The 14,164-nt window shown below is 38.0% G+C and overlaps 2 protein-coding genes across 4 annotated transcripts; one reads left to right on the plus strand and one right to left on the minus strand.

Moving 5' to 3' along the window:
* Positions 1–1,735: 1,735 nt before the first annotated feature.
* mier3 (MIER family member 3) lies at positions 1,736–10,930 on the plus strand. 3 transcript variants are annotated; one of them, XM_023958365.1, is made up of 13 exons: positions 1,736–1,819; positions 2,865–2,889; positions 3,133–3,278; positions 4,134–4,250; positions 4,610–4,733; positions 5,380–5,447; positions 5,530–5,602; positions 5,709–5,857; positions 6,020–6,101; positions 7,324–7,418; positions 7,509–7,636; positions 7,743–7,894; positions 7,966–10,930. In XM_023958365.1, the coding sequence occupies exons 1-13, from the start codon at positions 1,811–1,813 to the stop codon at positions 8,436–8,438; spliced, it is 1,641 nt and encodes a 546-aa protein (XP_023814133.1). In that variant the 5' UTR covers positions 1,736–1,810; the 3' UTR covers positions 8,439–10,930. The 3 variants fall into 3 exon arrangements, with proteins under 3 accessions (XP_023814133.1, XP_023814135.1, XP_023814134.1); XM_023958367.1 differs by lacking the exon at positions 1,736–1,819 and adding an exon at positions 1,858–1,875; XM_023958366.1 differs by lacking the exon at positions 1,736–1,819 and having other exon boundaries at positions 1,917–2,889.
* elac1 (elaC ribonuclease Z 1) lies at positions 9,389–14,087 on the minus strand. Its single transcript, XM_004072235.4, has 5 exons — positions 13,842–14,087; positions 12,838–13,044; positions 12,616–12,674; positions 11,960–12,170; positions 9,389–11,633 (listed from the first exon to the last, which is right to left on the minus strand). Exons 1-5 carry the CDS (start codon positions 13,996–13,998, stop codon positions 11,161–11,163), a joined length of 1,107 nt encoding a protein of 368 aa, XP_004072283.1. The 5' UTR covers positions 13,999–14,087; the 3' UTR covers positions 9,389–11,160.
* Between the last annotated feature and the right edge of the window lie 77 nt (positions 14,088–14,164).

Consider the following 14,164-nt stretch of genomic DNA (forward strand, 5'->3'; position numbering starts at 1 on the left):
GTTGTTCTTGGCAGGAAATATTGTTGGAAGCATCTCCTGTCTTGGATGTGCCCATGCCAAAGGAGCCAGATTATCCAGACTTTCTTACAGCAGACATCCATGTAGTTATTACCTTCGGGGCCAGTGGGATCAAGTTGCATTCAATACATGACTGAAAAGAAGTTGCAAGTTTTAAGCGGAATTTACAAAGGACACAATGATTATCACACCAGAAATGTATCACTAAATGATTGACAATTGGATGGTCAACTGTTTAATGACAACCCACAATTGCACCACTCCTGGCTTTGAAAGCTAATGCCTTAACCCTTGTGCTATCCTAGGAACCTTAACGTTGGGAGTTGGGTCATCTAAGCCCACTAGACAGCGCTCTGAACCTTTTTTCTTCAATGATTTGTCAACCTCACTGGTGTCCATGGATTACATGAAATCTTCTCCACCTTTATCCACCTTTGTCATAGTGGGGAGAACACGTCAATGTAAGGGTGGGGTAATCTAAGATAGCACAAGGGTTAAGCATTTGACCACTGGGTCTTTTAAAACATACAAATTGAGTTGATGGTAAGACAAAACAATTATCTCACAGTTCGGCACCTTTATCATGTCTCAGTTAAAAAAAAAAAACGGAAGGAAAAAGAAATAGAAAGACAGACAATTTAAGTGTGAAAAAATTGAATTACCGTAAACATTATTTGACCCACTAGTGCACTAGTGGGCTATTAAAAGGTTCTAGTTTCTACGACACGACTTTTAATTGAAAGTCATGTGACCAAGGATTATGAATTGGTAGTGTTCTTTTTCTCCTATATTCTTATATATATTCTGTATATTCCTAAATTGTTATTAAACATAAATAGATAATAAAAAGAACCACATTAAACCTTTTTTTTTTTTTCCAGAATGAATTAGGCTATTTTGACTCTTTATGTACTGGTATTTTATACAGATATCAACAGAATTTTGTCTTTATTTTTTTCAGATTAACAGTCATTTTTTTATGTAAATTGTATTTTGCATTTCTTTAATAATATATATTAAGACATTTGAAGTTTTTTTTTTATTTTATTTGTTCATCCCTATGTATCATATTTTATGTAGACAAGACCATTTCACCATTTCATCGAGGTTTTTATCTATTTTTTGGTCACTTGGTCATTAATTGTTGTATTTTGTTCTTAATTTGTTACATTTCTCGGATATAACAGAGAATTATAACGTTGTTCGTTTAGGAACCTTTCTGGATATTAAAGTTCCAATTGACTTATTTCTCACTGGTGCATATTTCAGGTATTTTATTGTCCACCTTTTGAAAAAAATCGACATAAAAAGAAATTGCCATCACAGAATGAAAGAAAACAAGCGTACACCCAATTAACAAAATTTTCTCTAATTTTATAGTAAATAGTGCACGTTTAGACGCTGTTAAAACCTTGACTGAACAGACAAAAAACTTGTGGTTAAAATAAAATTTGCTTTATTTTAGAAGGACGCAACTATGGGTAAGGTTGGATGCTGCAAAGAACATTCTGTGAATATTCTAGAAATGTATCTTGACAAGGTAATACCCGGATAAATTGGTAAATATATACTTAGATTGAATGCAAATCCATATTTTTGTACATTTTTGCATTCTCCCGTAAAATTTGCTTGAAATCAGCGTTAAAAAATCCTACATATTTTTCTCCACAGCAGTCGGTAGGAGCGGCGTCCAGCGGCGTCACGACTCCAATGGTCACCTGGATCTCTGATTGGCTCATCCGGCTCATCCGGGTACTGCGCTACAGCGAGCCCATTAGCTAAAGGTACCAATATGGCGGAGGTAAGAGGGAAAACAGGGGAGAAGCAAACGGTCTTTAATCGATATTTTTTAAAATTGTGTGTTGTATTTTCTCTTTTTAGCTTATCGATTGCGAAAATAATGTTTTTTGCCTTCCATTGAGCTTGTTTTTAGTTGTATATGTTGACTTTATTGGTCTAAAATGTGCTTGAATGTCTGAACCGATCCAATATTACGAGGCCGCTGCGCCTTTGCTCTCAGCTGCTTCGCTGTAGCCGCTGTGTAAATTGAATAGGTTAATTTAACGTTAGCTCACTGCTTATAATGTACACAAGATTGGGTCGATTAGTGTTGAATGAAAATTAATGTTCCGTTTTTAGGCCTAGGTGACGGCTTTAAAGTGTCAAATTCTGCCCCAGCGCATCGATTGCCTTCCGTTAAGTGAAATTACTGTTTACATTTTTCGATGTTCGGCTATAACATTCCGGGTTTTTGGTTAGCTTGTTAGCTAGTTAGTGGTATCAGAAGCCGACAGTGCGTAGATTTAGGCTATTCTCACTTCAAACTAATTTTAGTTTTACTCTCATCTTCGTGGTCACTAAGTATTTTCGAAATTTCAATCGAAATATCTCATTATGGGAGTCAGTTGTTGGTCACAATGCTAATTTTAAATTAGCTAAGTACGAGTGGGAACATTAGCGGTCTAACTACCCTATTTTGAAATAATTTGTTAATTACATTTTTAAAAAAAAAAACATAATCTATATACTTTTATGACACCTTTTGGCAAAAATACCGAAGATTCACTTCGATGTATTTTTTGGCCAAAAGGCATTTGGGAATGCATATCAGCTGAAATTTTTCTGCCAGATGTGTTGTCAAGTTCTACATGATCAGAGTAGCTTTTACAGCTTTTGAAATATATTTTTTTAACTACTTCTTTCATCATTAGCTTTGTGACTGTGTTGCTTCTGTGCATTATTGAGTCAGGAATAAATCATCTCATTATGTTTTAAAGTATTCTTCAAGGTTTAAACCTGGCTTTTATTGTGGTAGTAACATCAGCTTTTAAAAAAATCTTTTTCAGGCTTCCCTAGGGAGTTCAAGTCCAGGTAAGAACACTGCATTTATTCTTCATTTTGTTAATGTGTTTTAAAAGAAATGTGCATAAAAATAATTCAAAATTCACTGTCTTTAAAAGCCTACACATACAAAAAGCACAAACACACAAACAGAAGTGATTGTCTTCCAGACATTTCGTTGATGTTAATGGGAATGGTCTGCTTTAGACAAAATCAAGCATTTTAAACATTTTTGCTTTAAAAAAGTTTAACACATTTTTTTTTCTCCCTCAGTTGGCTCTTTATCATCGGAGGACCATGACTTTGACCCAACTGCAGAAATGTTAGTTCACGAGTTTGATGATGAAAGAACTCTTGAGGAAGAAGAGTCTATAGAAGGTGGAACAAACTTCAACTCTGAACTTGCGGATCTGGAAAAGGTAAACTAATAAAAAAACGATACACCTGTGTTAATTGATAAGTTACTTTGTGTGTTATTTTTGCTAAAGGGTCTCTTGTTTTGATCCAAAATAAAATAAAAAAAAGTAAATAAAGTATTGGACAGGTGTCTTTTATTTCAGAAAATCAGTTCAAATGTGTGCCATTTATACAGTAAACAAGTGGAGGATGGAAGAGGTTATTAAAAAAGAAGTAACAGGCCTTTGAGGGACAGAATCCTTGTCTGTAGGAGCTAGATATTTATTTTCTGCACCATTAAAAAAAAAAAAAAAAAAAACGGCTGAGTAGCTCGGTTGGTAAGGTGAGAAGCTGCCATGCAGGAATCCAGGGTTCGATTCCTGGAGGGGAATGAGCAATGGTACTGGGGCAAGTACCATATCAATGGCGAGCAATTAACATCACTCAGTGAGGGTCTTTAGGCAAGACCCTTAACGCTAATGCCTCCCGAGCGCAGTTCAGGTGCAGCTCACCGCTCCCCCAGGGGATTGGTCAAATGCAGAGAGGAATTTCCCCACTGAGGGATAAATACAGTATCAGGGAAAAAAAAATTGTTAAAAATCATACAATGTGATTTATTAGATTTTTTATTTTAACATTCTGTCTCTAATAGTGGAAGTGTAACTAATAAACATGGCAGACCTCTTTAACCCCTTTAAGTGAGACATATTGCTGAATTTTTGATTTACAAATACTAATTTGCCTCACTGTATAAGTGTTGCTTTGTGTGTAATCAGTTTTCAATAAGTAGTAATTAAGATGATTTAAATTCACCCACTGCACAAAGGCTTTTCTGCCGTCTTTTGACTCAAATGTTAAATTCTTTTTTTAATAATCAGGAAGGAAACATGCCGTTGGAGGAACTTTTGGCTTTATATCGCTACGAGGCCTCGGCCAGTATAGACAGCTCCTCTGGAGACCTGACTGATGAGCTGCCGGACATGACTTTGGATAAGGCAAGTCCTTTGATATATTTACTGAACACATTTTCAATTGGCAGTTAGAGATAGATGCACCAATTTTTGTGAAAGAATCTTGTGTGAAAAGTTTTGATTTGCTTGTGGTAAAGATATAAGTGGCATTTTTGTGTATTTTACTAAGCATCAGTTTTATTTAGACATACAATCAGTCTAAATTGAATGGAAATTGTATTTAACAGATTCCTTAAAGAATTGCCTCATCAATACAATCAACTGTTTTGGGAAATAAAACTTGATACATTTTTAAGATGGATCAAGATTTATTTATATGGATCACATGACCGTTTTAATACTTGCCTGAACACTTTTTTAATGGTGTTGTATTTTCTATTTAGGAAGAAATAGCTAAAGATCTGTTGTCTGGAGATTATGAGGAGGAGACCCAGTCTTCGGCTGATGATCTGACTCCCTCAGTTACCTCACATGAGGCCACTGATTTCTTTCCAAGAACACTTCGATGTAAGTGAGAGATATTCAAAACATATTTACATAAAAAAATCAACAGCTTTCATATTGGTGGGATTTTTATTTTGTCTTCTTAGTGCTTTCGTCGTCCCTGCCATCACAGCAATATTACTCCTGTCAGTTAGGCTAATTTTTAAAAAATGAGATTGGGAACTTGGCTGTCAAATTGCATCTCTATATGAAATATCACAATTGGATGAAGTTGGCCAAACTTCAGAAAAAAATGCAAAAAGTTAAGCCTTATATTGAAAGACTCTCCAGTTTGATCAGTTTATTAGGGATTTATGCCAATTTCGATTATTGCAGTTCCCCATTTCCCCTAAGTGACACATACCTGACAGGTTAAATGGCCTCAATAAGATTCTTTATATTGAAAATTTTTATTTATATTGAAAATTTTATATATATATATATATATATATATATATATATATATATATATATATATATATATATATATATATATATATATATATATATATATTTTTTTTTTTTAACAAACATATTTTTTCCCTGTCACTTTAGCACCAAAATTTTTTTTTTCCATTTAGCTTTCTTGAAAAATATGTTAAAATAGTTTCATCAGTTTGCAAGGTTTATTGCATGTCTCAAAAAGACTATTTTCCTTTTGTGTTTTCAGCTAACGCTGTCTCTGACGGGGATAAAGAATCAGAATGTGATGAAGATGGCTTAGATGACACTAGAAAAGTAAGTGGTTACATGTCACAGCTTGTGTTAAGTTTTGCAATATTGTTTTTTTTTTATCATAACTTTTCTTTTTGTTTAAAAGGAAATCATGGTTGGATCAGAGTACCAAGCAGAAGTTCCTTCATGCATTTGTCACTACAAAGATGGAGAAAAAGGTGACGCCGCCTTTTATTTGAAAACGCACAGAATAACTGCTGTTATATTTCCCTTAAGTTTAGCAAATGTGATGAATGCTAAAATGTCTGTACTGTTTTTGTGCAGTGTATGAAAATGACGACGAGTTGATGTGGAGTCCAGGTGTACTGTCAGAAAACAAGGTGAAGGGATTCTTGTCTGATGCGTGGTCAAGGACAGCCAATGAGAGGACGGGAAATGACAAAGCAGCGATGAGTGTTCGAGACAATGAGCAGGTAAACCGTGGCTCCAAAGACCAATCCAGTATACACTAATGGAATGAGAAATGCAAGCTTAGCAAAGTATGAAACTTTTACTAGTTTAGGTTGTACTTCATTACCTCATTACTGGAGTTCTGATGGTATCACTTTTTCTTTCTTTCTTTTTTTTAAATAAAGGCTTTGCATGAGCTTGTCAAATGCAACTACAATACCCGAGAAGCACTAGAGAGATACTGCAGCCATCTAAAATCCTCAAAAGGTAAGTAAATGAGTTCCATTTTTATCCTTAAAGCACTACAAAAAAATGCAAAAATTAATTTAGGTTTGAGTTCCATTATTTTAACATGTTTGAAGAGGTTTAATAATATTGGAAAATTGAAACTAAAACTGTCAAAACTATTTTAAAATAGTGGAACAACCCACAGTATCCATGTATTTTATGAAACACTGTAAGGTGGAGACTTCTTTTCTAATTACTTAGTGTTTATTGCAGTTTTGAGCAAAGATTTTTTAGAATCAATTCTAATTTTCATAATTTCCGATGGTCTGGTATCAGAATCTTTTGTAACTAAGGTCATCATGGTGTGGACAAACATTGAATGGGTTTGTTAGAATCCTGTTGGACACAAGTCACCCTTTTCACTTCAGATGCAACAAACTCAAGTCTTAAATCCTCACCTGAAAAACTGAAATATAGATATATAGACCAATATAGAGGGCGGCAGTGGCTCAGGCAGGTGAGCGCGTCGTCAAATGATCGAAGGGTTGACGGTTCGATCCCTGCTCCCCCCAGCCAACTGTCGTTGTGTCCTTGGGCAAGACACTTCCCCCTCCTTGCCTCCAGTGTGGCTCCACTGGTGTGTGAATGTGCCTGAATGATCCCGGTGATGGTCAGAGGGCCGTAGGCGCGAACTGGCAGCCACGCCTCTGTCAGTCTGCCCCAGGGCAGCTGTGGCTACAACCATAGCTTACCATCAGCAAATGTGAATGAGTGAATAAATAATGGACACAATGTAAGCGCCTTGAGTGACTTGAAAAGCGCAGATAAATCCAATCCATTATTATTATTATTATTAATATTACTGGGATGCTGTCCACTCTGGCAAGATGGGCAGATATCTTTGAATTTTTTCTTTGGAAAAAATCTTTTGTTTAGTTTTTATCAATTTGTGAATTACAACTTCCAGTCAACGCATGTTTTTACTTACCAGATAAGTTGGTGTTCCTTTTCTTGGAACAAAGAGGAACCGTTGATGAGGAAACCAGAGGGATTTTTGATCTCATCTATATTAACCTTAATAGACAATAAACAAATAAATGAATGACTTTCATTTCATTCTGTCATGTCATTGGTATCGTTAGATACACTGATGATGCACATCAATGTTCCTCGTTTGTTTTTGATAAATTAAGGAGGAATTTTGGGATTTTTTGCAATAACACTCCTGCTGTTGTTGAACAACAAAACGTTTCTCTTTCAGAAAAATCCCCCCCATGGTCGGAGGACGAATGTAGGAACTTTGAACACGGGCTGCAGATGCATGACAAAAATTTTCACCTCATTCAGAAACACAAAGTGAGTTTTCTGTTTTGCAGAGAAACATGAACAAAAGACATCCAAGGTGTCGTGTTTTCACCCCTCCTCTTTTGTCATTTTTCCTCTCAGGTCACAACACGAACAGTTGCAGAGTGCGTGGCGTTTTATTATAGGTGGAAAAAGTCCGAGCGCTTTGACTTCTTTGTTCAGCAGAATCGGTTCGGGAAGAAAAAGTATAACACCTATCCAGGTGTAACGTAAGTAACAGGGGGAAAAAATCAGTTATTTCTAAAATAATTAAAACCTTTTACCCAGAGAAAAGTGATCAGAGGTGTTTTATAATACCTTTATTTTTGTATGCAGTGATCTGATGGACAGGCTGGTGGATGAAGCTGAGGGCCTGGCAATGGACAGCTCCTCCTCTGTGTGTTCAGGAGCAGGTGGAGGAGGGAGGATGGAAACAACAGAACAGCAGCTCAGTCTGCTCAACTCCATCACAGCCAGCGACCTTACAGGTCAGTGATGGGACTTGGTTGAGAAACTGGAAAACTGTTTTGTGTGCTAACTGAGTTTTGTGTTGTTGTAGCTTTGAGCAACACTGTAGCTACAGTTTGCTCGCCTGCTGAAGTCAGTTGCCTGGACTCGTACAGCTTTCCCCCACTGGACAGTCTTCATCGCAGTTCTTTGAGCCACGATGAATCCCTGGGATTTCCCACGAACGGTGGAGACCCCGGCTGCCTCAACATGCTCGACGCCGGCTTCTACCACTCAGACCTGGGTCAGCTGGGAGGAGTGTGCGTCACGAAGGAGTGCGAACGGCCATCCAAGAGACTCAAGATGGCCCTGCCCGACTCTTTTATCAGTGACGTGTCTGTGGGTAACCTGGGCGTGGACTTTGAAGCGCGGCGAACGACGCATCACCACAGAATAACTGGCGCTAAAATGGCGGTGTCAGTGACGGACTTTGCCAGCTTAGCTGGCAGTGGTGAGCCCAATGGTTTTCTAGGAGCTCACACACGGCACCACACACAACACACTGCAGCACTTCAGTCCGAGTGATCTTCCTCGTTTCCTCTCTGTTCTTCCCTTTTGAAACTATTTTCTTGTTTGTACATAAGACTGACCTCACTGGAAACTCCGATTTGTTTAAAATCTATATAAATATATATCTATATGTATATAAATATACTTTTTTTTTATTTTTTGTAATATGACATCAGTGATGTCTACCATATAGAACTAAAATCTTGATTTCTCTCAAGAGTTATATAGCCATTTATTTTATTTTCGTCTGCATTCTTGAAGTGTGTAACGTCCACATGCAGTGGGGCCCAGAAGCTGCAGGAGAGCTGGGAAATCTTCCCTTTGCATTTACCCACAGCATCGTCAGAGCTCCAGTTGGTTATCCTGCCATTCCTTCAGCTGCCAAAATCATGTTAGCATTTAGTTACCTTTCTTTTTGTGTGTGTCCTGAAGTGGTACTTTTAATTTAAGATGTTTAAAGTGCTTTGTTTTACAGGTACCAGATAGGTGTAGATTTTCCTATGTCTACACCTGGGTGCATATTGTGTTGGCAACACTAGCACAGAGACTAGCTTGAAAAGATGTAGCTTTACCCATGAGGCCCTCTTTGTTTTATTTTATTGCTTTTATTCCTTTTGAAGCTTGTCCAGACCTTTTTTTTCTTCCACGGATTTTAAGCTTAATTTGGCGAAACTGAACATCTTTTTTTTTTTCTGTCAGCCTTATTCATCTCCCATGTTGCAAAACAAATTCCATTCATTTTAATATTCCAAACGGTTGGTGCAGGCTGAAACAATGGGTGTCGCCTTGTTTCCCTGTTCCTCTAGGCAAACTTGCAGCAATGCAACAATTTTGCTTGGGTTGATAGCCATTGAAACACTGACACAGTAAAGTTTGTATTTCTTGCTTATTCCTTTACCCTAATGAGATTTCATTGAGTTCCAAGCTATGAATTATGCTGCTTGTAGTCAGGTTCAGCTGTGTTGTTTTTTTTTTTTTTTTTTTGTAGAAGTGGTAAAATTAAAGTAGCGCCATTTGTTGTTTTTTTTTCTGACTTATTAGCCAGCTCGGGTAAACCTGCTAGCAGTATTACGTTAAAAGCTTCTGTCATTTTGTACTGAACCTCTGCCTACCCTGTCCTGACTAGAGATGCCTTTTTAAAAATCTGGTTGACAACTTTGTGGGAGTAAAGTAGCAGAATTGGAGCGGATTTGCTTGACTGAAGTCCATAATTGTGAAATGTTAAAAATGTTTAGGCGGTCAGCATCGGTTCATCTGATGCTGTAGTGTTTACTTAATTTATCTATGCATTGTGCTATGACTATTTAGTTTGTTTCAAGGGGCACATCGTGTTTGTCAAGTCCAGAAATGTAGTATTTTATCATTTGCAGAGGTTTCTCACCAACCATTGGTCATTTTGAAAGTCATCGGTTTGGTTGAGTAATTTGGTTTCCAAGCCCAGCATCAGAAAAGGAATATCCACCTTTGTATTTCATGTAAATATATAGCAAATAGCCTTTAAATAGTCTATTAACTGACCTCTTACACTTGTGAATCTGTGTTGATACATGAGTCTTTATTTGATACCTTGTCAGAAAGGCAATAATTTGTATATATGTACAGACTTTTGGGGTTTTGCATTCTACTTCTTTGGCTTGTTGTTCAAACTTATTTTTTCTCTTTTTTGAAAAAAACAAACAAAAACATACTACCCAAACACCAGGACACGGCTGAAAAGACGCATGCCAGCTGTGCTTGTCCCTGAAGTGTACCACTGAAAACGGCTTTACCTAAAGACGTATTGATATTAACTCAATGTTGCAATTTAGTTTTTTTTTGCATTTGAGACTTGCAGCCATGTGTAAAAGACGCATCTTTCTTTCATTGGGGGAAAAAAACGTCACATGTCGTGGTCTATATCTGTCTTGATGGTAAAGGGGTGGCTGCTGCTCCAAGTCTGTGGAGAGCTAGTTTCTCTTTTAATGCAACGTGCATAATGCAGTAGGTCCTTCAAGGTCTTCTAGCTTTAGCGGTGCAGTGATATTTATTTCACCTGTGGTTTGTACAAAGATGAAGAAAACTGTCAGAATGTAAAGGCCATTAAGTAGTAAAAGTACATTTTCACCACCCTGTGAACTCGAAAATGTGATATTCTATGAGACTTGTGTGCAGGAGAGCACTAAACAAATTTATTTTATATTTTGTATTGTGTTTTGAAGTTTAAAAAAAGAGAAATAAAGCAGTTGTGGTTTTAAAAAAAGAATAGAGGGAAAAAAAACTCAAATCCTTTGGAAAAAAGAAATACCTTTGTGAATAAAAACCTGCAAATTTTAAAAAATGTATATCCAGAAATATAGACAATCAAAAACTTCACTATGAGAAATGTTCAAGAAGCTATCTTTATTGTTTATAGAAATTGTACATAAACATTGCTGTTCTTTTTCTTCCTTTTGTTAAACATTATTTTGTATTTTATGTTGTACTTGAATACCTTGTGTACAGATCCAGAAATAAAGCTCTGGAAAAGGTTCAGTGAAACTGAGTTTCTTTGCTGTGGAATCGATGTTTTCATTTAACACCAGTGAAAATGTGGATTATTTACTCAATAAAGACGCAAACTTTTTTAACTTTGGTTGTAAAAAGATTAAAAGAAACTTTTTTTTCCCCAGAACTGCTAATTCTCTTCAATTTTCTCCTTTTTTTAGATTTTGCTTCTTTTCTTATTACTCAATTGGACACTAGTAATGTAAACAGTTTGTTACCTTCTTAGAGGAACAGGTAGAGTCATGAAGTCCTCTGCTAGTGTCACCTCTACGTCTCTGCCCTGAAGTGCCTCCTCAGCGTCCCTCTTAAGCCCCAACACTTCGTTCTCGTCCCCGTCCTTCAGCAGCGAGCTGGGTTTGTACCTCTGACTGAAGTGGTAAAGAACCAGCCTTTGCGCACAGCAGGCCCGCGCCACCGCTGCCGCCATCCCAGGCGTGCTGTGTCCGTGCTCCACGGCCTTTTCCTGATGCTCGTTCCCCAGCGTGGCCTCGTGAACCAGCACGTTCGCTCCGTGACACAATCGGAGCGCCGCCTCCCCGAGCACGGAGCTGCAGTCTCCTAAAATGCAGACTTTCCTTCCTGAGATGGCCTTCTCCAGAACCTCACTGGGCAGAACCACACGCCCATTTTCCAGAGTTACTGTCTCCCCAGCTTTCAGACGTCCAAAAAGAGGTCCTGGCTTCATGCCTGATACATCACAAAAGGAGTTTGTTTAGTTTACAAAAAATCCCTTCTAATATTTCCAAAGCTTGTTTACTCCAGTCTAACATTTACAAACTCCTCCGTTTACTTTTTATGGTTTTCTTCCTTTACATATACTTCAGTGTTTTAAACACGAAGTTTGGTCTTTAAGAAAAAAGGATTTTGAATAAAATACGCTCATCAATAGGCTTAAAATTCTTTGTTTATACTGCCATAGAAAATTACTGGACACATTAAAAACAGTAGGACATTATTTTATTGTAATTATTTACCAAATAAGCTAAAGCAACAGATGAAAAACGGCTCCATACCAAGTTCTTTAAGTAGCTCAGTTTTAAGTCTCCCTGGTCGATCGTGCTCCTGAATGCAAAACCCGAAAGAAGGGATGCGGTGAAACAACCTGAAGGCTTTCACTACAAACTTCTTGTCCTCAAAGAGAAGGTAAGAGTCACTTTCAGCATCCAGACAAATTGTCCTGCCAGGCTGCTCCTGGGGATGGAGCGGGCCGCGCTCCGTGGCTAGCTGGTGGAACAAGGGCAGAAAAAAGGACCACATTAAATTTAAACACGTTCTAGTATGTTTAAAATCAACAGCCAAAATTTAAAACTTTGTGGGTGGCCGTGGTGCAGCGGTAGGGCGGTCGACCCATGATCGTAATATTGCAGGTTCGATTCCCGCCTTGCACGCCCATGTGTCGAAGTGTCCTTGGGCAAGACACTGAACCCCACCTTGCCTCTGGTGGGAGGTTGGCGCCAGCGTTCGGCAGCGGAGCCGCCACCAGTGTGTGAATGTGTGTGTGCGTGGGTGAATGGGACTGTGACTGTGACCTTTGGTCTTTCGAAAGTGGGTAGAAAGCGCTATATAAGTATACGCCATTTACCAAAACTTATGGCAACAAATACTTAAAAAAAACAACTCCCTTTTTGTCTAGACATGTCTTTTATATAACAAAAAGTTAAACGGCTACCTCAATACTAAGCAGTCCCTCTTGTGGACACTGGTCTGGTGTCGGCTCCAGCTCATGAACTGTGGAAACATTTACACCAATAGAGCAGAAAAACTAAGAGTCGCGGCAGAAATCAGTTATTTGACAGGAAAAATGAAAATTTCAACTCAACAGTAAAGAAAAAGCATTTCTAACAAAAAAAAAAATGCATCTTATGTAGAGCCTTTTTTTTTTATAGCTTGCCTGCATAAGGGAAGAGCAGTTGTGATCCTGTGAGCCCCAGTGTGACCCTGAGAAAGTGTCGAAGGCCCCGGGGCCCGTAGATATCCACACATTTCAGGTTCTGTTGGGATTCAGCGCTGCTGTTGAGGCTTACGGTGCAAAGAAGACCAGGCAAACCGAACAAGTGGTCTCCGTGCAAGTGGGAGATGAAAACCTTGGTGATTCGACCTGCGTGGACAGAATGGCACAGGGGTCACAGCAGACATATGAACATGCAGCCCTTAAAATGTCCAGTGTTCATTTCATGACGACATATCTTTGTCACACATGAAACGCACAAACATTTGCCTACAAGCAAATGCTACCATCATAGCTGCAAACAGGTTAAAAAAAGTATTTTTGTTCATTTGAATAAACTCATTCAGGTGTTGCTTGGCATGAAAAGAAAGAATAAAAGCAAAAATGATGCTTTTAGTTTACGTCTAAAAAAAGGGACAAAAAGCGTGTGGACAGTCATACGATCTAATTGAAGACTCTGGATTGTTTTTGTAAAATTGATCATCTTGTACCATCATCAAAAACAAATTGTAAACTGCAAATTTTGGGTTAGTTGATCGTGTTTAACTTCTGCAGTCAAGTGACTGTGTCCAGAAAAGTTGGTTTGTGGTCAGAACAGTTTTGACCAATCAGAGCTCTGCTTATGGAAACTTGACCAACAACCACATCAATAGACATTGTAGTTATGTTTAACTTTGTTTAAAAAACCAAAATAAATAATTTCTTTGATTCAGCTGTAGAGCAAACAATTAATTATACATTAATCTAAATAATGTTACCTTGTTGTTCAACACAGAAATGAAGAATTTTTGCAGAATATGTATTTGAAAAAGGTTTACTTTTTTGTTTTTGTTTTGTTTGTTTGCAGCATAATTTGGTGAAATGTTACCCAATATTCAGTGATATTACCAAGTGTTATATGACCCACTACATATAACTGGCCAGAAAAACAACAGAGAACGTCTAACCGGCTCGCAGCTGGCTCTTCATCAGCTGAGTCTGGGTTCCCTCTCCACAGTCAAACAACCAGCAGTCCCCGTCCAAACGCAGAACCAGAGCCGAGGCACCGCGGTGAGGGGACGGGTAAGCCGACCCAGTACCAAGAAACGTAATATCCATAGTCATAATAAAAACTTTAAAAGGAGTTTCCAGCGTGGATAAAAGGAACCACGCTTCCTGTAAACACTCGCCGCATGTTGATGACGAAAAAGGGGTGGAGCTTAAACCAGCAGGAAACTCAGGTAATTTATATTTTTTCGCCATAAATAGAATTTATTCTTAGAATGGATAT

Source organism: Oryzias latipes, chromosome 9 (genome assembly GCF_002234675.1).
Source record: "Oryzias latipes chromosome 9, ASM223467v1".
Lineage (NCBI taxonomy): Eukaryota > Metazoa > Chordata > Actinopteri > Beloniformes > Adrianichthyidae > Oryzias > Oryzias latipes.

Bases quoted from the DNA above. Each gene is read 5' to 3' on its own strand.
- mier3 (XM_023958365.1), top strand. The intron at 7,637-7,742 runs GTAAGTAACAGG...TTTTGTATGCAG, and splicing joins AACACCTATCCAGGTGTAAC to TGATCTGATGGACAGGCTGG. The intron at 7,895-7,965 runs GTCAGTGATGGG...GTGTTGTTGTAG, and splicing joins CACAGCCAGCGACCTTACAG to CTTTGAGCAACACTGTAGCT.
- elac1 (XM_004072235.4), bottom strand. From the start codon at position 13,998: ATGACTATGGATATTACGTTTCTTGGTACTGGGTCGGCTTACCCGTCC. The intron at 13,045-13,841 runs GTTAGACGTTCT...CTGTCCACGCAG, and splicing joins GAAGAGCCAGCTGCGAGCCG to GTCGAATCACCAAGGTTTTC. The intron at 12,675-12,837 runs GCAAGCTATAAA...ATGTTTCCACAG, and splicing joins ACTGCTCTTCCCTTATGCAG to TTCATGAGCTGGAGCCGACA.